The sequence below is a fragment of the Bison bison genome, unplaced genomic scaffold (assembly GCF_000754665.1).
Source record: "Bison bison bison isolate TAMUID 2011002044 unplaced genomic scaffold, Bison_UMD1.0 scf7180017864535, whole genome shotgun sequence".
Classification (NCBI taxonomy): domain Eukaryota; kingdom Metazoa; phylum Chordata; class Mammalia; order Artiodactyla; family Bovidae; genus Bison; species Bison bison.
This window is the reverse complement of record NW_011495084.1, coordinates 9,889,228-9,910,237: the sequence shown is the minus strand read 5'-3', so window position 1 is coordinate 9,910,237 and position 21,010 is coordinate 9,889,228. Positions and strand designations below refer to the sequence as shown.

Genomic DNA, 21,010 nt, shown 5'->3' with positions numbered 1-21,010 from the left:
GCCTGTAATAGAATTTGGTAGCAAAAATTTTGTGGAGTGGTTCATACTAGAGGCTCAATGAAAATAAATGGAAAATTGTGGAATGAATAAATGCCTGATATCCGGTTGTTAAGTGTCAATAACCTGTTTAAGAAGCCTTTTTCTTTCTTTCTTTCTTTTTTTTAACAGTAGGCAAATTTTAACTACTGTCCTGGCTGTGTCATACACATAAATGTCTGGTTAATGATTGGAAAGGCTACTTTGGTCCCCATTTACAGCATTAATTTTCAGTGAATATGCGCTATTTACTAATCAAAACTGGTGGGCATGTGAGAATACAAAAAACACTGGACTGAAGCAAACACAGCAGTGGTTCTGCCACTTACTAGCAGTGTGCTCTTCAGTAAGTATTTCTCTCTGAGCTTTACTTTCCCAGTCTCTAAAATGGGTGCAGAAATAACTACCTGTGGCTAGTATTGATGTCGTGATTAAGTGAGATAGGCTGTGTAAGGGCACAGGGACTTGCTCCTAGTAAATAACCAGTTTCTTCTCAGCAAGAAGAGCAAATCACAGAACCTTTCCGCAAATCCACATACTGAAAGACATAAATGCGTTATTCGAATTTCCTCACTTTGGGTATAGGGCTTGCATGAATAAGTGCATTAAGATAATAGAGCTTGGGATAGTTGGGGAATTTGGGATTGATAGGTACACACTGCTATTTTTAAAATGGATAACCAACAAGGACCTCTTGTATAGCACAGGGAACTCTACTTAATATTATGTAACAACCTAAATGGGAAAAGAACTGAAAAAAGAATAGATACACGTGTTTGTATAACTGAATCACTTTGTACACCTGAAATGAATACAACATTGTTAATCAACTATTACTCCAGCAGAAAAGTTAAAAAAAAAAAATAGAGCTTTATACCTTAACTGCCTTCTTTATACACAATCTACCTTCTTCAGCACTCCTAGCAGACTAAACAGAATTTTCCTCCAGTTTTACATCCTCTACCTCATTTTTCCCCTTGCTACGACGGTAACAGGCATACAAAATGGGCCAAAAGACAAGCTGCTTAACAAAATGAAGAATAAGGAAATAAAAAGACTAACTAATACATTAATACCCATTGATTACTCACCATACCTGAGGCACTAGGTCACAGACTGCACAGGAATTTCTCATTTGATTCTAGCCCAAAAAAAAAAAAAAAATCTTATGAAGCAGATATCCTTATTGACATCATTTTTTCAACAAATAAGGAAACTAAAGTTCAAAGAGATTAAGAACACTTGCCCAAGATTACAAGTGGGGCAAAATGCACATAAGTGGAAGAGTTTGGATTTGAAGCCAAGCCTGTTTAATTCTACAAACTAGATTCCACTGAACCACGTCAATGGAATGCACCTATGTTTAATATACATATAATCTGTAAGCCTTGAGACTTAAAAAGAAAAGTGTGTGTGAAGATGATGGTTTTTTAATCTTATAAGGGGAAGGCTGAGCAGGCAAAGCAGAGCTCCTGGGGTGAGTGAAGGGTTGCTTCTGACTCAGCTCCCAGGACCACCCAGGAGTGTAAATGGCGGTGAAGAGCAGTAACACTCCCACAGTCTGGGAGCCCAGCTTGGTCCTCAGTCTCCCTAGCCATCAGATGCTTGCCTCTGCTGACCCATTGTGAGGGAGGCCCCTTGTTAACTGGAAAAATGCCATTTTATTTTATGGAATTAAGAATCACTGCCAAGTTCTTAGTGTCTGTCAAATAAAATGGTACTTTTGTTGGCAGAGGGGAAGGTTGTTAAATATTTGAAAATTGTTGCAAAATAACTTCGTGGGAGAAGAAAGCTGTTTCAAGGATTACCTTAATCAATTAGCTCTGACTCTTTTCATGCTGTTTCTGAAGACAATTGTCAGTGACTGTGATCATTTTTGGAAAACTACTGAATAATGTCTTTTTGCTAAAGCTACCAGCTGTTAAAGTTGTGACCTTTGCTTTGTAATTCCCTATCAGTCCAACTGCATGAATAGTAAAAATTCATTTTCTGCATTGATATTATGATTTTTTGCAACAAATGACTGTTGGAGCATCCTTGGTGGCAGCATCACTTTGTAACTTATCAGTTTAGTGGAAATGAAAGTGTTCTTTAAAAGATCCTGGAATCATTAGAACACAGGTGAAAGAAAACAGCAGAACAGAGGTGTGATAAGCTGAACAGAACTAAACAGACAGCAGTTGGATGGCCTGCTTTGGTTAGATGGCCTGCTGATCCTCTGAGCCTTGGTTTCCCTATCTGCCAAAAGGGAGAACAGTACATTTCTCAAAGGTGGTTGTGAAAATTATGTGAAATAATCCACAAAAAGTCCTTAGTCCAGTGTTAGGCACCTAGGGAATCCTAAGTAAATATTCACAGTAATCATTAGCATTAAACAAATGGTAAACTTACGTTTATATTGAACAGATGGCTTCCCTGGTGGCTCAGTGGTAAAGAATCTGCCTGCCAATGCAGGAGATGTTTGTTCAATCCCTGGGTCAGGAAGATCCCCTGGAGAAGGGAATGGCAACCCACTCCAGTATTCTTGCCTGAAGAATTCCATGGACAGAGGAGCCTGGCGGGCTACGGTCCATGGGGTCGCAAAGAATCGGACATGACTTAGTGACTAAACCACCACCACAGCCAAGCTTATCAATAGCAATGAAGCCTTGTGTTTTAAAGTGACTTTCACTGCAAAATCTCCATTGTCAGAATGAAACAGAAAATTGAAGCAATTTATCCAAATACCTAGAATTAACTTTAGTCCTAAATAATTGTTTTCATTCCCTACTCTAACCAAAAAAAAAAAAAAAAACTGAAAAAGAGCTAAATGTGTATACTTATAATCACAAGATAGTTTACCTAGAGCAAAGTTAGTTCTTTCTATTGTGTGCCCAAGGTCACAGTGCTAACACGTGGCGGAGCTGGCCTAGGAACCAGGCGGTCTGGAACCAGAGCCTGCATTCCTCAGCCCTGTGCTCTACCTGGAATTGGGGGTACAGACCATGAGTCTTTCCCCTGAATTGGTGAGTGATCTCCTTTCCCTGTCTGGGATGAGCAGTCGTTTTCTGCATCAACAGAAATATAGCCACTTGTTGAAGGAGAAAGGAAAGAGCGTGGCTTTTGTGTCAAAAGCACCTAGGTTTTACCTCTAGCTCTTGATTCTAGCTTTCAAAGGGATCTTAGGCAAATTAGCTAATTTGGCTTGCTGCTGCTGCTGCTGCTAAGTCGCTTCAGTCGTGTCCGACTCTGCGTGACCCCATAGACGGCAGCCTACCAGGCTCCGCCATCCCTGGGATTCTCCAGGCAAGAACACTGGAGTGGGTTGCCATTTCCTTCTCCAATGCATGAAAGTGAAAAAATAAAATGAAGTCGCTCAGTCGTGTCAGACTCCTAGCGACCCCATGGACTACAGCCCACTAGGCCCTTCCGTCCATGGGATTTTCCAGGCAAGAGTACTGGAGTGGGGTGCCATTGCCTTCTCCGTAATTTGGCTTAGCCTTCTCTAAACTGAATTTCCTCTCTTGTAAAGTGGAATAATACTTTGCAGCTTTTTAACCTAAAAATAGTGTCGTATTATCTACTTTCGGAGAAGGCGATGGGCTGCCGTCTATGGGGTCACACAGCGTCGGACACGACTGAAGTGACCTAGCATAGCATAGCATCTCTACTTTGTGATTGTCACTCACAGAATTGTACTATTATAAAAAAGTGCTTTTCAGACTGAACACATGTTTTCCCGCTATACTATTAAGCACTAAATTGTGACTGTGTAAGTGTTTGATTCATTGGCCTCGTCAGACACTCAAAGGAGCATGGACTTTGGAGTTAGAATGAGGCTTAAGTCCTTAATCTTGTTACTCACCAAGACCCACTTTCTTTCTCTGGGCCTCAGTGTTCCTACCTGTATAATGGGGTAGTAAGGGTAATAAAATATAGTTGGAAGAATGCAAAGATCACATGAGATAATGTATAGAAATTGGCTGACCCAGAACTTATGTTCAATGAGTGGTATCTCTAATCTTTAGGGACTGGAAGACGCCAGCCAACAAATCCGTATGGATCAGTCTGCTCTGTCTCTTACTCCACTTGTGTAATAGATACAATTATTTAAACCTGTTGTCACTGAAAAGCTGAAAAGCAAAGAGGGATTATGGGAAATGGGCTTGTGTAGCCATGAACCGAGACTAGTAAGGGTCTGGATGTGGGTCAGCCTCCTGCTTTGAAACCAAGGATGCTGATGCTTGTCTTGACTGCATCACCAGTTGTTGTGTGAGACAGAGATACTTAATAGACCAGTGCTCCTCACACTGTGTTGTTTCATTCAGAGGCCTACAGTCATGCTATTATTCTAAGCCCTGAGTAATGAATAAGTCCAACTTTCTAAATAATGAAAAATTTGAGTTTATTAATGTCTCCCAAAGTGAGCCTCACACTGCTTCATATAGTATGTATTAATAGTTTTGGAGACACATAGGTATGGAGTCACCTCTTCAAATTGGAGTGACTTTGAGTCACTTAATTCTTTTAACATTCTGACTTTTTCATTTGTAAGATGACATTTATAATAATGTTTAACTCATCAGGTGGTTTTGAGGATTAAAGGAGCCAATGCATGAGAAGGACTGTTCCATGCCAGATACCCAGGAAACCTAGGTAAATGTTAGTTGATTTCGAGCAAAATTCATTTTTGCATTCAGTTGGTTGCTTTTTTTTTTTTTGGTTTTGTCTGCATGCATTGAATTTGCATGGGTGTAGGATCAACAGTTTGGGGATGTTTGCATTATAAATTCAGGTTTTATTTTCTTGTGGGTGATGGTGTTTTAGAGTTTAAGGGCTTGATTGTTGAGGTTAATCTTCAAGTAAGTGTTGTATCAATCACGACCAGATGCAAATTACTTTTATCAGTCCATTATTTCAGGTAAACAAGCATTCCCTTCTTGGACAGAACATTAAACTGTTATGTTCCTTTTGATGGGGTGCTGACTTGCGGAAGACAGAAAACAGCTCCTGTTTCCTGACATTGCATAATCTGAAGACTGTTTCTAGAGGTTTCTTGATTGAATCTTTGACTCTCATGACTTCAACAATTAAGTTATCAATCCAGAGAAGCGTGAAATAACTTTGGGCTCAATTCACAGTAGGCTTTAGCATAACAACTTGAGTCAAGACTCAAGTGAAACTCAAAAGCAAAAAAGATCTCTTTTAAATGTTGAAAAAGGGGAAAAAAAAAAAAAAAGGTATGTCCATTCTTTTAAGGCCCAAAGGAGAATGGGGTGAATCATTGATATGTGTGTTATAAGTTATTTAAGAGGAGAGTTAGGTTATAAAGGGGCTTTTTGCATCTTTCCTTGAAAATTGTGCCCTGGCACATGAGGGGCAGTGCAGCAGAGTCAAAACAAGCACTTGACTGACTGCACAAGAATCCGCATCCTGAATTCAACTCTATGGTGTTGGTATAGAGTTCGTCTCTCTGACGGCATCGATTTCATAACTCAACGAAATGAAGACTGAATTCTGTAATGTTAAAGATTCTCTGTAATGTACACAGTCCAGATTATTAAAGAAGTTTGATCATGTGGCTGCCCTGGTTAAAATCTTCCACTGACTTTATATTACCTGCAGGATAAAGTCCAAACCCTCAACACACTGTACAGGATTCTCTGTGATTTGGCTGTTGCTTATCTCCCCTGCTCCCTCAGTGGTAAATTTCATGCCAGTGTCACCTAACCAACGTGCAGTGAAACAGTGATATACTCCAGGCTGCACTTGGTCTTGAAAGCCCCAATAGCCCCTCTTTATCCTCCAGTTGATCTACCTGAAATGGTTCCTCTTCTTAGAAGCCCTCCCTGAAGTCTGTTGCCCTTCTTCCCTGCCTCCACTCCCCCTGTATTTAGTGATCTTACCCCATGCTTCTATAGTGTTATATATATATATATATATATAAATAAAACAATGTAACAAAATTTTCTTATTTGCCTATGTGGCTAAATTGGTTCATGTTGATATCCTCAGCTAGTGGTACAATACCAAAATCTTATTAAGGTTTTTGGAACCAAACTATGAGTGCATGAATCACATCAGCTGTTCTACTGAATCTTTGACTATAGCATTCTAAGCATGGGTCAGACTGCTTATCAGTTTAATGCCTGCTGACCTTGGTTGACGCATGGGGTGGTACCACGGAGGGCGATTTGGAAGGTAGGAGGAACATCAATCATGCACTGATGTCATACCTAGGAAATGCATATAACCGTGCATGCAGTACCACTTGGCACAAACATACGTTGTTCAAACATACTTCTGTTTGGAGAGAGAAGTTGGCCACTTGGGGTTGTAGAAGAAGGTAGACTATGGATTAAAAAAAGAGTTGGGTGGGTCAAGTTGCTGGCCATCTTTAAGGAAATAACACACTAGGTTGAATAGCAGGTTGAGATGGTACTGGCTAATTCAAGATTATATAGGGTCTAAGAGCCAGAAAGAATTTTAGGAGATGATACTGCCACTGATAATGGTAAAGAAAATGCTGATTCTGATTCTCATTTGGTGTGCCAGGTCCTGACCTAAGTGTGTCACATACTTGTATCTGCACTAGTCTCTCCACTTACGAGTCTGGTCATGTGATCCCTTCCATTTACAGAACAGGAATAGGTAGGTTGTGTAAGTTGCTCAGCATCTTTCAACTAGTTAGTCTTAAACCCAGTTTGTTTGCTTGGTATTAGTATTGCTGACATTTTCTCTTTTTGCTTAGGTAAGATGTTTTTCTTGATACGTAATAATGAATAAGACTGTCATAAATAGAATAAATGAAATTCTTTCCAGCTTACCCACATTCAAGAAGCTTCCTTTCATATTTTCTTTTCACAGTTTGGGTTGGTTAATGGTTAGCCAGTGCAACAGACAAGGGAAGGATGTTGTGAAGGATTATACACTGATGTGTATAATCTCTATCAAGAAAGTGATGAAAGAAATATGAGACGATAGACAATATGAGAACTTTAGATGGTTCAGCCTAGTGATATTTACAGATTTAAGATTGATGTGATTAAGGAATTTAGCAAAAATGATGTTTCAGTACTCAGGATCAAAGATGTATTTAAGTGTGCAGGAAGAAAGTTGGAGAAGGATTTAACATGAAGTGATGTTTTCAAATTTTATCTGTGATTAGAAGCTACCATCTTAGTGACCCAAGGCAATGATACCACTTATAACACAGTGTTCTTAAACACAGAACTATTTTGATGCCAAGTTTTCAAAAGTTCTGAAATTGTTAAAGTTATGCAACCTTAGAGCATGCCCTAGTTTTACTTTTATTTTTTTTCTAATCAGGTAAGCTGCTTGGTTTGGGGTGTAGAACTGAAAGGTTAGCATTTCTGAAATCTGTAAAAACTTTTTAAGTTTTGGATAATACTACATTATAAGGAGCAAAATCTACCTCCTGTCTCCATTTACAAACAAAAGCTCCAAAAAGTACCATACATGAGAAGGGGAGATGACACACAAAAATTAAACAATAAATTTGACATGCAGATTTGGCACTCGAATCATACAGCAGCTGAAACATATCTTTGCAATTTCATTTAGTTGGATACACGGCCCTGTCTTCATTTCCTGAGGAACTGGATTCCCATTCTTTCCTGTATAGTGAGAGAATCTCTTTGCTCTCCAAGCACTCTCCGTGTTTGTATGTATCCCTCCATCCACTTTTGATTCCTCAGCAAAACAGCTGCTTTGAACAAAGCCCAAAGAACAGTTTTGCAATGGATACTCACTCATCTTCTTTCTTGACCCAAGGAAAAATTCCTTCCTTTCTTTTTTTTTCCTCTAGGATTTTTTTAGAGTTAAGGCTTGCGGGTTTAAAGTACAGTTTCCATATTCTTCTTTTGTCTTATTATACAAGGAAACTTAATTGATCATCTTTCAGGTCATCTCTGAGAAAGAATTTCAGAACACAAAATAGTTGACATTTCCTTTGAAGATTGTCAACTGAGAACCTTTTAAAAGCTAGTAATTATAAAAAGTGTGTGATGCCACTCCTTACATCCTGGTACATTGTTAAAAAGTCTTCCTTTTTTATTTCTGTCTTACATCTTCCTTTCTCTAGTGATTTTGGAGTCTCTTCCTACATAGTCATATTATGGAGAATGCTAAGCACAACTCTATGGCTATCTTGGTGAAAAATCGCAATAAAAGAGCTTGCAGAGTAGTCATGCTCATTAGCATGAAAATGTCTATTTTGGAGGGGGTGGTGGTGAGGGCAGTGCCATCTGAGTCCACTCCTGTGTAGTCTGGCATGCAGCTTTCTGTTTCTTGCAAACAAGTCTTGCAAGAAGGGAATGGTGATATTATGCCTGTGTTGCTCTGAAGAAAAGGTAGTTGTTTTTATTCTTTAGTCAAACTAGGAATGGGTCTGATGACATAAAAAAAGTCATTTAGTTCTGTGAGTTTTTTTTTTTTTTTTTTTGCCTGCTTCAGTAGGGATGACAGATAGAGTCAACCAGTGCTTTGGGAAAAGATAAGATTAGCATTTAAAAGCTTAACCTATGTCATCACTTCTGAATGTGCCTGCTCCCTAGTGAAATCATATTCCCTGCATGTGTTTCCCAGTGCAGAGCCACCGTGAATAATTTTTTATGAATGACTGCTTTAGAAATTTTGATAGATTGCAGTTGGCTGGGGAAACAGGGAGAAATTTATAGATGCATCTTATCCTGAATTCTAAATAAGAGTGTAGAATTGTACTTACTTCCACTGAACTTACTATAGGAAAGTGTCTGCATTCCAGGTCTTTTTTTTTTTTTTTTAATGCCTTTGTTGAGTCAATAAAAGAAAGTAACTGCACGTGATACTCATCTAGTTCCTTTAGAAAGGGAATTGGGATTTTATAGGCAGGTCAGTACTTTGGGTTATTACCACATTTTGGCCAAATATGCCAGTAAAAACATTTAGTTTATTTAGCATTTAGCAGAGCACTGTGCTAGAGGCTAGAGCTACAGTAGTGAAGAAAGCACATCATTCCTGCTTTTCATGGGGCTTATAGGGTAGCCTTGGTTTTATATCCTTATTTTCCATTTTCATGGGGCTAGAAAAGTATTTAAAGGTACAAAGAAAATGGTTTAAAATTCAAACTGAAAGGCATTTAGCTGATGTTGCATTTTGGATAATTAAGAAAATGTCGCAACCTTCATATGTGTCATCATTAGGCTTTGCCAGTTAGTGGATTCGGAAGGAAGACAGTGGTTTATGCCCAATGGACGAGCAAAACTGTTTCATTTATCCTTCATTCATTGATTCATCTTATCCTTCATTCATTATGGATTTATTTTATACATGTTAATGAGAAGCTCCTCTGTATTTAGCACTGCTCTACTCACCCTGGACAAAACAGTGAGAGACAGAAAGTACCTGCCTTATGGGGCTCAAACTCAAGAGCAGGAAACAGGTAACAAGCATGCTAACTCGCTTCAGCCATGTCCAACTTTGTGTGACCCCATGAACTGTAGCCCGCCAGGCTCCTCTGTCCATGGGGATTCTCCAGGCAAGAGTCCTGGGGTGGGTTGCCATTTCCTTCTCCAGGTGGTAACAAGCCTGCCTGGTGGGTAATGCCAGTTTCATGTGAATAAGGATACCATCTGCTAAGGATTGAATCACACAGTATCCTGGCTTCACCTGTGCCTCCTTCCACATACCCGAGTTTATTCTGTATGCAAACACTTTTACGCATGCTCCCACCAGGTCTGTACTATATAAAAGAGATGGTAGGAGTGCTTAAGTAGTTCAAGGAGCTAGAGATAAGAATGATGAACAACGATAGCAGTATCCTCCTCTTCACCCCATTTTCCCACTTGTCAGAAGGAACAGGGATAAGAATAAATGAATTGAGCCATCAAGACAGTTTTCTCATAATTTCTGATGAAAAGTGCTTCAGTGGAAATAAAACTGTGATCTGAGAGTGCTCAACCTGCTTAAGGCAGGTCACCTGGGAAGGTTTTTCCCAGAAGGTGATATCTGAACTGAGTCCTGAATGATCAGAAAGATTTGCCTCATTCACAGCCCAAGAGGGAGAAAGCTTGTAAGGGTGGTACAACAGCTTAGGGCAGAAATATATCCCCGGTGTTTAAGGACCAGAAAGGAGGCCAGTGGAGCTGGAGTATAGTGAGGGGAGAGGCATGGTGAGACTGAGCATGGAGCAGGACAAGTCTGTGTTAAATAGGGCCTTGGAGACCTTGATAGGGATGTGCATTTTATCATATATGTAATGGAAAGGCATTCCGAGGTTGTAAGCAGGTGGTGGTGATTTGCAATGCCTGAAGACCACAGTCTTGTGAGTAGCAGGCATGGAAGCGAAGGAGGCTATTTAGAAGGTCCTTGGAGTCTTCCCGGCAAGACTGATGGAGCTGGGGACAAGTGGTACTGCTCCGAGATGAGACGGAGGGAAGTGAGTGTTTCAAGACTTTATTTTGCTGGTAGAACCAACAGGACTCGACAGAGTCAGTGTGGAACTAGGGGAATGGGAAGGATCAAGGATGGTGCTCAGGGTTGGAACTTGAGCCGCCAGGCTTCAGGTCTGGAAATGACATTACTGGGGATGCTTGTTCTAGGTGTGGTTGAAAAGACAGCATTGATATCCACAGTAGTGGGCATCTAGGAGGGTGAGCTAGCTGTGAGAGACTCCATACCAAGTGCATGTGTAACTTAGTCCTCAAAAAGCTTGTGAAGTGAGTTCCATCATTAGGGCCATGTTACAGGTGAGGAAACTCAAGCAGAGAAAGATAACTTTCCAAAGGCCATGAGGCAAATCTGTGGCAGAGTAGAGATTAAATCTAGAGCAGCCTGGTTGTAGAATCACTGCCTCCCACTCCCGCACTCTATAACGGTTCTCTGTGCCTGAGTAAACACACTGTTTTCTAAAACCGTCTTGGATTATTACTAAAGCTGAAGTTGACTTTTGAAACTCTACTATTCGGGTTAACATTCACCCATTGCCCAAACAATTCCGTTTCACTTTTGCTCCAGGTGGAGATGAGCCTGTTGCTGCTGGGAGAGCTGATCCGAATCTAAGCTCAGGGGAGTAATGATAAAATAACTACAGGCATACCTTCTTTTATTATGCTTCACTTTATTGTGCTTCCTAGATATTGGTTTTTTTTTTAAACAGACTGAAGGCTTATGGCATCCCTGCCTGGGCCATGGCTTTCAGCATCACTTTTCCAATAGCACTTGCTCACTGTGTGTGTCTGTGTCACAGCTTTTTGCAATGTCTCAAACTTTGTCGTTATTATAATACAGTGATCTGTGATCAGTGATGTTTCCTGTGACTTCTGTGACTCACTGAAGGCTCAGATGATAGGCAGCATTCTTTAACAATAAAGTGTTTTCTAATTAAGTTCTATACATTGTTTTAGTTGTTAGGCTATTGCGCACTTGATAGGTGATGGCATAGTGTAAATACAACTTTTGTATGTGATGGGAAACCAACGTATTAGTGTGACTTGCTTGCTTTATTGCAGTGGTCTAGAACTGACCCTGCAATCCAAGATATGCCAGTATAGCTTTAATGGGATTCCCAGGTGGTGCAGTGGTAAAGAATTTGCCTACCAGTATAGGAGATACGGGTCCAATCCCTGGGTTGGGAAGATCCCCTGGAGAAGGAAATGGCAACCCACCCCAGTGTTCTTGCCTGGGTAATCCCACGACAGAGGAGCCTGGCAGGCTATAGTCTGTGGGGTAGCAAAGAGTTGGACGTGACTGAGCATGCACACATGCATAGCTTTAACAGTCATGTCTTGGTCTCCTGGGTGCCAGTCCCTTTGTATAACTGCTTTATATAACACAGTCTTCTTTACTAATCTTTTCAAATATCCAAAGGAATGTTATCACCATGAGAAATCCAAAAGGAACCTCAGAGTTTCCATAATTTGTTGGAGTTTGCAGCATGTGACAGAATCAGGATTTGAATTTACATCTTACTTTGCTGATTTTCTTCTTTTCTAAACATCATCTCATCTCTTTCATAAGCAGTGAACCTGCAGTTAAAATATACTGTTACCAGAGGGACATGTCCTGGGCATGTCAAAAATAGATGCTTTGCTGGGCTTCAGGTGGTAGAATTACCAGAGGAACGTGTTTTAGGCACGCCATAGATACATGATTGCTGGGCTTCAGGTGGTAGAATTACATTAACAGTCTCATGAATTGCCAACCAAAAACTGCCTTTAAAAGAAAAAAAAATTAAATGATTCTTATTTTACAATTTGAATTTTGAAATATTAATGGAAAATTCCTAAGGAGAGTTTAGACTGACCTTTGTGAGAAATAAATGCTCAGTAACTTAAATGTTTCTCTCCTAGCATTGCTTGGGGTTTAATTGCAGATAATACAATCTACTCTAGCTAGGTTAAACATTAAGGGATATATTGAAATATATTTGATGGCTTATGAAACCACTGGAAGGGCGAGAAGAACAGGTTGAGATTTCAGAACACTCCCACACCCAGAACGCAGTTAAGTCCGAGGCAGCCTGTGAAGCAGCTACATATAGTCGGTGCTGTCCAGCCAGGGCTGCTCCTGATGGCAGGCCCTCCCTGCCCCCCACCCCGCCAACCACCACTCAGCAAAATGCCTGCCCAGCATCCATCCAGCTTCTCTTCTCCTGGATTTTGTTTCCATATCAAATCTTACAGAGTTGTGCCTGACTGATAAAACCTAAGTCACATCTGCAACCATCGCTAACTGCAAAGGAATCCAAGACATGGAAATTTTAATTTTGAAGCCACTACAATACAGAAGAATGTGGTCAGAGAGAATGGGAATGGGGATTAAGGGTCAATTGACAGTCTCCTCTACACTCACTATATTTAACTCTTCTTTTTTCAAGTTCCTCTAAATCAGGAGTATCTAATGTGTAATGCTTGAACCAAATGCAACCTCTCATACCTTTTCAGACATTTTCATTTTCTCTAATGATATAGCACCCATGAGCTAGTGCAGCCTAAAATAGTATGTCTCGGACTTCAGAGAGTACCTAAGAATCTTGTTTAAAGTACACATTTCTGAGATGGACCCTCGGAAATTTGGATTCCACATGATGCCCAGGAACCTGCATTCTAAATAAATACCCCCAGATGATTATACTTTGATCTAAACATAAGACAGCAGTTCCCCTTGTTTCAGTTGGGGCACCTTTCATGAAAGTGGGGGGAACATTTCAACAGTTTATTCAGTTCACCCAGAGGCATTTGGTATGTCTAGCACACACTGCATAATCAGGGAAGCTCGTGCAGTGACCTTTGCAAATCTGGCTTGTCATCTGATGTGATGGAGAAGATGATCAAGATTGTGAGCGTTCTTTGACCTCATGCCTTTGACCTCCTGGTTTTGATGCTGTTTAGAACAGTCCCAGCAGAGTATAAAGATTTAGTTTATGTGTAGTCCAAAAACTCAGGTGGGGGAAAAAAGAAACTTCGCCTGAGATTTCCTGAGCTGCTTCCTCAGATTGAATCTTCTTAAAAATGAAAAGGGCCCGTGAGACCAAGCTTGTCACACTCCCAATAGCTGATAGGACAAGACATCTGAGCATATTTAATTACAGCCAGAGGGGGGGGTGAACACAAGAAGTTCTAAGAAGCTCAGGCATTCGGCCCAAATTCAGTGCATGAAATCAGAGAGCAACTGGAGCCCAAGCTTATTTTCCATCCCTGAATTGTTTGGAGTTCAAAAGATTGTACAGATTTTGCAGAACTTTTGATTTACAGGAGATCACAATTTCAGAAGTGAGTCACATAGTTGGAGGAAGATAAATTATCGTTTAGGTTTTATAACTGTTTTTGGAAAGCTACAAACCCTCAGAATGTATGTCATGATGATTCAATTTTAAGAGCAATTAATTAACATAATAGTGAATACTGCCATCCCTAAAGAATCAGTGCTTGTAAAGTGCTGAATTTTTGAGTATGTGGATTTCGGAACTGTCACAATTTTTTTGCATTCCTATACTTTCCAATGTTGAGAGCTTGTTGCTCTTATTAAAAAACAAAGAACACTGATAGCAAAAAGAATTGGCAACAGATGTGTAAATCTAGGTTCAACATTGAGCTAGCACCCACTGGTTTTCTAGACCAGTTTGGTTTGTTACATGTCCTCTTCCTCTTAATATTGATTAGAATTAGGTCACCAGCTAGCATCTCTATAAAATACATCCTTTCTCTCTGCATTGATGTAACTTCTGAAGACCTATATTTATGAATAGCAATGATCTATTACCATTGTTTCTAATGAAATCTCCACTGCTGCACAAAGCTTATTCTATCACATGTGCTTCTATTAAAAGTAATAACAATAAAACTTGAACACCTAGCCCCTAGATTCTAGCCTGAGGTAGAAGTCCTTTGTAGATATTTTCATACAGGGGCAAAGTCTCTGAGCTAACTCGGTTCTCATTAACCACAGGGGAGTTCTCCATGCTCAGGCTATTTAAGGTGGAAGAAGGCTTAGTTACTCATTTTAGCCCCCCTTTTTTTTTTTTTTTTAATGCGGGCCATTTTAAAAACTTTTATTGAATTTGTTACAGTATTGCTTCTGTTTTATGATTTGGTTATTTGGCCTCGTGGTATGTGAGATCTTAGCTGCCTGACCAGGAATCAAACCTCCACTCCTTGCAGTGGAAGGTGAAGTCTTAACCACTGGGCCACTAGAGAAGTCCCACCCCATTCTTATAGAGGTGCCTTTCCTTATCTATCAAGACTAAAGTTAACTTTCTAGCCATTCCAGGCATTAGCCACTCTCTGTTGTGGTAGTTCAGTTCAGTTCAGTTCAGTCGCTCAGTCGTGTCCGACTCTTGAAGCCCTTGAAATTTCCTCACTCTCATTGACCCCTATGGTCCATCCTCCATGGTCTCACTCCATGGAAACAGCCCTCATGAAGGTCAGCTCCTCTAGGTCCTCTTCCAACAACCAACCGGTTGACATCTTTTAGTGCTTGTTTTATTGATTATACTCTCCCTTTTGTACTTTTTTCCTCTATTGGCCAGGGTACCCCCAAAGCAACGAATAGGCATCTCATTTCTGTTTGACTTCTCATTCTCTCATCTTCTATGTGGCTAATTCTTTCTTCTTATACGATGGTATTCTCCAGGGTTTTGGGTGATACCTTCCAGTCCCCAGCTGCCACTTCTGATGGGACTAGCACCACTTCTGCCTCAGTTACCCATGGAAGTCATGTGACTCCCTCCCTTACACCCCACACCTTCTTTCTATCTACTTCCACATCCTCTTGAACTTGTCTGTTTCTCTATTCCCACTGCCATTTGTGAGAGTTAAGGACCTCCTCCTGTGGCCTCTGGATGACTCCATTGACCTTTTAACTGACCTCCTGCCCCAGGCTTATTGCTTGCCCCCCTCCACCCCATCTATCCTTTATTCTGATTACTGACAAAGTTTTCAAAAATAAATCAGATCTTGATACTCCTTGCTGAAAATCCAGCAGGAGATCCCCATTGCCTTTAAGATAAAATTCAAATCAATTAGTTTAGTGAAACTGGGAGGGCCTCCCTCGTCTATTGTGTATTCCTTGAGACTCATTTTTCATTCAGTCATAAACATGAAGATCTATGAAAATGCCTCTCTCGCTTCTGTAGGCACCTGCTACTTTAATGTCTCTGCCACTGGTCTTTGTCCCAGCTCCCTTTGACCTGGCTACCTTCCTCTCACCTTTGAAAAAGAGGTCTCCTCCCAGAAGCTATCACTGAGCCCCTCCTTTACTCTCCCAACTAAACCAAAGTCAAGTTTAGTTGTCTCTCTGGGCCCTTCCCCTCTTAGATGCTCTATCACTTAGTCATGTTCGACAAGAGTGTGAGCTCCTGGAGGCCATGACCATATATTCTGTATCACTACCTTCTGTACGTATCAGGTACTCTATATGGATCTGATGATGAATAAGTAGCTCTTCTTAGAAGTCTGAAAGCACTCAATTTTGTTTTTATCAGAACAAACAACTTATCACTTCCTTTTTTGAGCTCTCCCTTCCCTCTAGCTATGCAATTTTTAAGGTACAGCAATCATAACCTGATTTTCATGCATTACTTGTTTACCCAGCCTGGTCATAATTTGAGATTGTTGTTTCACTTAGAAATTGATGCAGTTAAAGAGACCTATATGCTGTCCACAGTACAGGTGTTGTGAACTGAAGTTTGCTCAGTCGTGTCCGACTCTTTGCGACCCCATGGACTATATAGTCCATGGAATTCTCCAGGCCACAATACTGGAGTGGGTAGCCTTTCCCTTCTCCAGGGCATCTTCCCAACCCAGGGATTGAATCCAGATCTCCCACATTGCAAGCAGATTCTCTACCAGCTGAGCCACAAGGGAAGCCCGAGAATACTGGAGTGGGTAGCCTATCCCTTCTCCAATGGATCTTCCCGACCCAGGAATCAAACTGGGATCTCTTACATTGCAGGTGGATTCTTTACCAACTAAGCTATGAGGGAAGCCATAGTAAATAAAACTTAATTGTTCATCAGATATAACAATTAAGTTGTTTGAGCAAACTCCTGGAGCTGGTAAATGACAGGGAAGCATGCTGCAGCCCATGGGGTTGCAAAGAGTTGGACACGACTTAGTGACTCAACAACAACAGAAGTTTTACTAACTGACCAGTGTTTTTCTTTCCAGTGTAGTATAGGTCTTGGTTTAAACTTGGTCCAGGCATACAGATGGCCTACAGGCACATAAAAAGATGCAACATATCGCTAATTATTAGGGAACTGTAAATCAAAACTACAGTGAGGTATCACCTCACACTTGTCAGAATGGCAATCATCAAAAAGTCTACAAATAATAAATTCTGGAGAGGGTGTGGAGAAAAGGGAGCCCTCCTACATTCTTGGTGGGAATGTAAATTGGTATATCCACTATGGAGAACAGTATGGAGGTTCTCAAAAAAACTATAGAGTTGCCATATGGTCCTGCAATCCCACTCTTGGGCATATATCCAAAGTAAACAATAATTCAAAAAGATACATGCACCCCAGTGTTCACTACAGCACTATTTATAAGAGCCAAGGCATGGAAGCAACCTAAATGTGCACCAACAGATGAATGGATAAAGATGTGATACAGGTATACAATGGAGTATCACTCAGCCATGAAAAAGAATGAAATAATGGTATTTGTAGCAACATGGATAGACCTAAAGATTATCATAGTAAGTGAAGTAAGTGAGGGCTTTCCTGGTGGCTCAGCAGTAAAGAATCTGCTTGTCAATGCAGGAGACACAAGAGATGTGGGTTTGATCTCCAGGTCAGGAAGATCCCCTAGAGAAGGAAATGGCAACCTGCTCCAGTATTCTTGCCTGGAAAATTCTATGAACAGAAGATCTGGGCAGGCTACAGTCCATGGGGATGCAAAGAGTTGGACACAATTGAGCATGCATATGCACACTGCTGTTGCTGTTTGCTCAGTCGTGTCTGACTCTTTGTGACCCTGTGGACTGTAGCCTGCCAGGCTCCTCTGTCCATGAGAGTCTCCAGACAAGAATCCTGGAGTGGGTTACATGCACATTACTGTATGTAAAATATAGTATGCACATAAAATAATGGTGTATAGAATGCATATTACTAAATATAAAATAGGTAAACTCGACCTACTGTGTAGCCTAGAGAGCTGTATTTAATCTTATAATAAACTAAGAATTTAAAAGAATATACATGTTCAACTGAATTACTTTGCTGTCTACCTAAAACATTGTAAATCAACTATACTTCAAGAAAATTAAATTAAAAGAATAAACTTGATTTCGGGGGTTTACTAGCAGAGTGGCCATAAACAAATTAATCTCACTGAATCATGTTTTACTCACCTACAAAATGGGGTAGTAGTTATCTACCTGGTTGATGAGAAGATCATATGGAATATCACAGATTGCAATGTGTGGCCCTTCGTAGGAGTGAATCTATTGAGTCATTTCCCCTTTTAAATAGTATTTACATATAGAGTAAGGATGAACTGTCCTCAGGATATTTCTCCTCCCGCCCCCATTTTTTCCTATAGATTATCTTGAAGTCCTTAAATTCTCCTTTTCCTTAAAAGCCATTGTCTGCCTTTTTCTGTTAAGCAGTTCCCTTCAGAATGTTCAGATTTTGTTATAAGAGCATACTTACCCATATTTCAAAATATTCTACTTCACAAAAAGACCTGCATTGAGAGAGAAGAGTGAATATCTTTATAGGATTTTATTGGACCAACTTGGACTTCAAGCTGGTTTGAGTTTCACTTAACTGGCCTGTTAACATCTCCTTTCCTGATAATGGTAAAAACAACCAATCTGCTGTTTCTTTTGCATCTTCAAGATTACTGGACAATCACTAGAGAAGAATTCGAATCTGTGTAGGATGCTTCTGTATTTTCTTTATAAATTTGGATGGTAAAATCTTGTTGAGCAATAAAAAATCTGAAGGAAGAAGTCATATAGAACTAAATAGTTATTCACTGACTGACAATCTGCTGTTGCTTTAGGTCAAGATTATTTTGGGAGGATATGGTTTGTATGACCTCAGAAAATCTGAACTCAGGACTCATTTCTATACCTGTATCTTGGTAACTTGCTATCCTGGCTCTGGGTGGCTGAGCCAGTTGGCTGTCTTCCAGAGCACATTTGGGCTACAAGGGAACTGCCTGCTTGGCTAGCTGGCAGGCGAGATTAAAGAGGAGATGAATGTTGTTTCTGGCAGCAGCTGCTGTTTTGTTCGGGGCAGTCCGAATACCAGTCTGTAGTTCTCTGCATAAAGAAAAAGACTACACAGACACCCTGCTTACCTTTTCGACTTTGAAAAGTCTGTAATGTGGACCCTGGCAATGCATATTTTAAAACCACTTCTCAAGTGCATAGAAAAGTTTGTTTTTTTCCCCAAGTTTAGAGAATTAGAATCTTCTGGTTTCCCGGACAGCATATGTTGCCCTGATGTTCTTGGTCTACATTCATGTTAATTTCTACTAAAGGAAAGGAGTCTGCAACCTGACTTCTGTGTAATAACACATGTTCAGATCAAGTAGATTGTTTGCTTTAGGGGGCTTAGCAGCTCCTTTTTCTGGCATGTGGCTTTTTATTGTAAGGAAGGCTGTTTTGCTTCGGAAGAATTGATGAATGGGTGAATAGTCCACTAGAGTCTCTTGAAATTGGTTCTCAACAAAAACGAGATTTAGATAACACTTTTGCTTTAGGGGTCTCCAGCCTCATCTTCCCGTAAATTTTGCCTTTTAAAGTTCCTTTTCAGTACTCTCTGCCACTGTTAAAACCTGCTCCCAGAAAAAGACCCGCTATATCTTGTCATTCACAATTGAATGTGAATTTTAGTCTCTGTTACCTCCCTCTATTAGGACTGTTTCTAATGTATGTTTTACTTCTAACAGTGCCTATAGATTTCTCATTTTTCATCATGTAAATAAGCTAAGGGCTCTTTTAACTATGAAAGGGTTATTGGAATTTTGTGTGCCATGGGGAGGACGTGGGGGACACTTTTGACGCATGCCTCTAAATTAAAAAAAAAAATCTAGAAACGGCCGACAATAAGATTAGTTTAATGTGTCTGTGCAGTGAAAGGTTATCATGAAATGAGGGGTTATCATACAATGAGCGTGACCTAGAGAGAAAAGTTGTACAATGCTAAAACAAAGTAGCCAAAGAAAAATGTCTGCAGAAGCAGAGTGTTACGGAAAAAACAGCAAGATGATTACCCAAGCCAAAAAGACACATTGTAGAGCTGAAGTCACAAACGAGGGACATTTTGCTTCAGCTTTCTATCTCCATAGGGTGTGTGTGTACGCATCTGCCCACACGTTCAGGCACCCGCATACCCTTGTTGGAGTTTCCAGAAGTTAGAGAAAGAGGAAGGGAGAGAAAACAAAGATAAATATTTTGTCGATGTATTGGAACACCTCACTTCATTGGAAGTCAATTGTCTGTTAACCCAAGCTACTCTCAACACTGCTGAGAACTAAGAAATACATTCAGAAAGCCATCTGACCTCCAAATTAGTGTCAGAATACCTATGCACTAAAGATCAGGCTCTTTGTTCATGCAGGATTGATTCTATAAAGTCCTTTCTTGGGCTCTTATTTGTATGGTTTTGAAGCAGTTGTTTCCCTGACTTCCTAGATAGTCCGAAACCTACAGGGCACACAACAAATCACGGCACAGCACCTGTGGTTTGGAAAGTTTTCATTTGATTCTCACCAGCACTCATGAACACGGAGGCAAAAATGATTCTCATTGTAGACACTGATAAACAGATACTCAGAAGGACTCACTGGCTTGTTTGAAGTCACACAGTGAGGGGCTCAGAGGTTTTTCTGGATCCATCTTCAGTCCCCTGCCATCACATTACAAGTTTTCAAAAGCGTGAACTTTTTTTCTTTCTTGTCCTTGGAAACCTTTGTTCAAACAAAATCTTACCCAGAAGCATGAACAAACAGAACAGAAAAACAATAAAAAGCTGAGTTGCTTGCTTAAAGCAAGCTTCAGGGGCCCAGAATTCTGGTGAGGCAGTATATTTTCCTTACCAGGGACAACTTGAACATTGCACACTGCTCCATTCATTGCTTAATTCATCCAGAAAGTAAATGTATTGAGCTTTGATTTATTTTTCTATTGCTGTTGGAACAAATATGATCACCAATTTAGTGACCTAAAACAATACAGATTGATGACATTATGGTTTGGAGATTCTGAAGTCCAAAATGGGACTTAATGGGCTAAAAGCAAGGTGAGACCCTTTGCTGTCTTGAAGTCCGTAAGGGAGACTCTTTCCTTGCCTTTTTTCAGCTTCTAGAAGCCACCAGCGTTTCTTGACTCCTGGCCTCTTACTTCCATCTTAAATGCCAGCAGTGGCAAGTCAAGTCCTGATCGTTGTCACATCTTGCTGACCCTTTTTCCATCATTGCATCTCTTTGACGAGCTACAAATGTTCTCAGTTTGTAAAGACCAGTATGGTTAGGTTGGATTT

The 21,010-nt window shown here is 40.3% G+C and overlaps 1 protein-coding gene across 1 annotated transcript in view; it reads left to right on the top strand.

The window, feature by feature from the left end:
* The first annotated feature begins 10,318 nt into the window (after positions 1-10,318).
* Positions 10,319-21,010, top strand: part of KITLG (KIT ligand) — an 86,656-nt gene continuing 75,964 nt past the window's right edge. The window contains exon 1 of the mRNA XM_010832079.1: positions 10,319-10,453. Within this exon, the coding sequence (XP_010830381.1) occupies positions 10,319-10,453 (135 nt within the window). The remainder of the gene's footprint in view (positions 10,454-21,010) is intronic.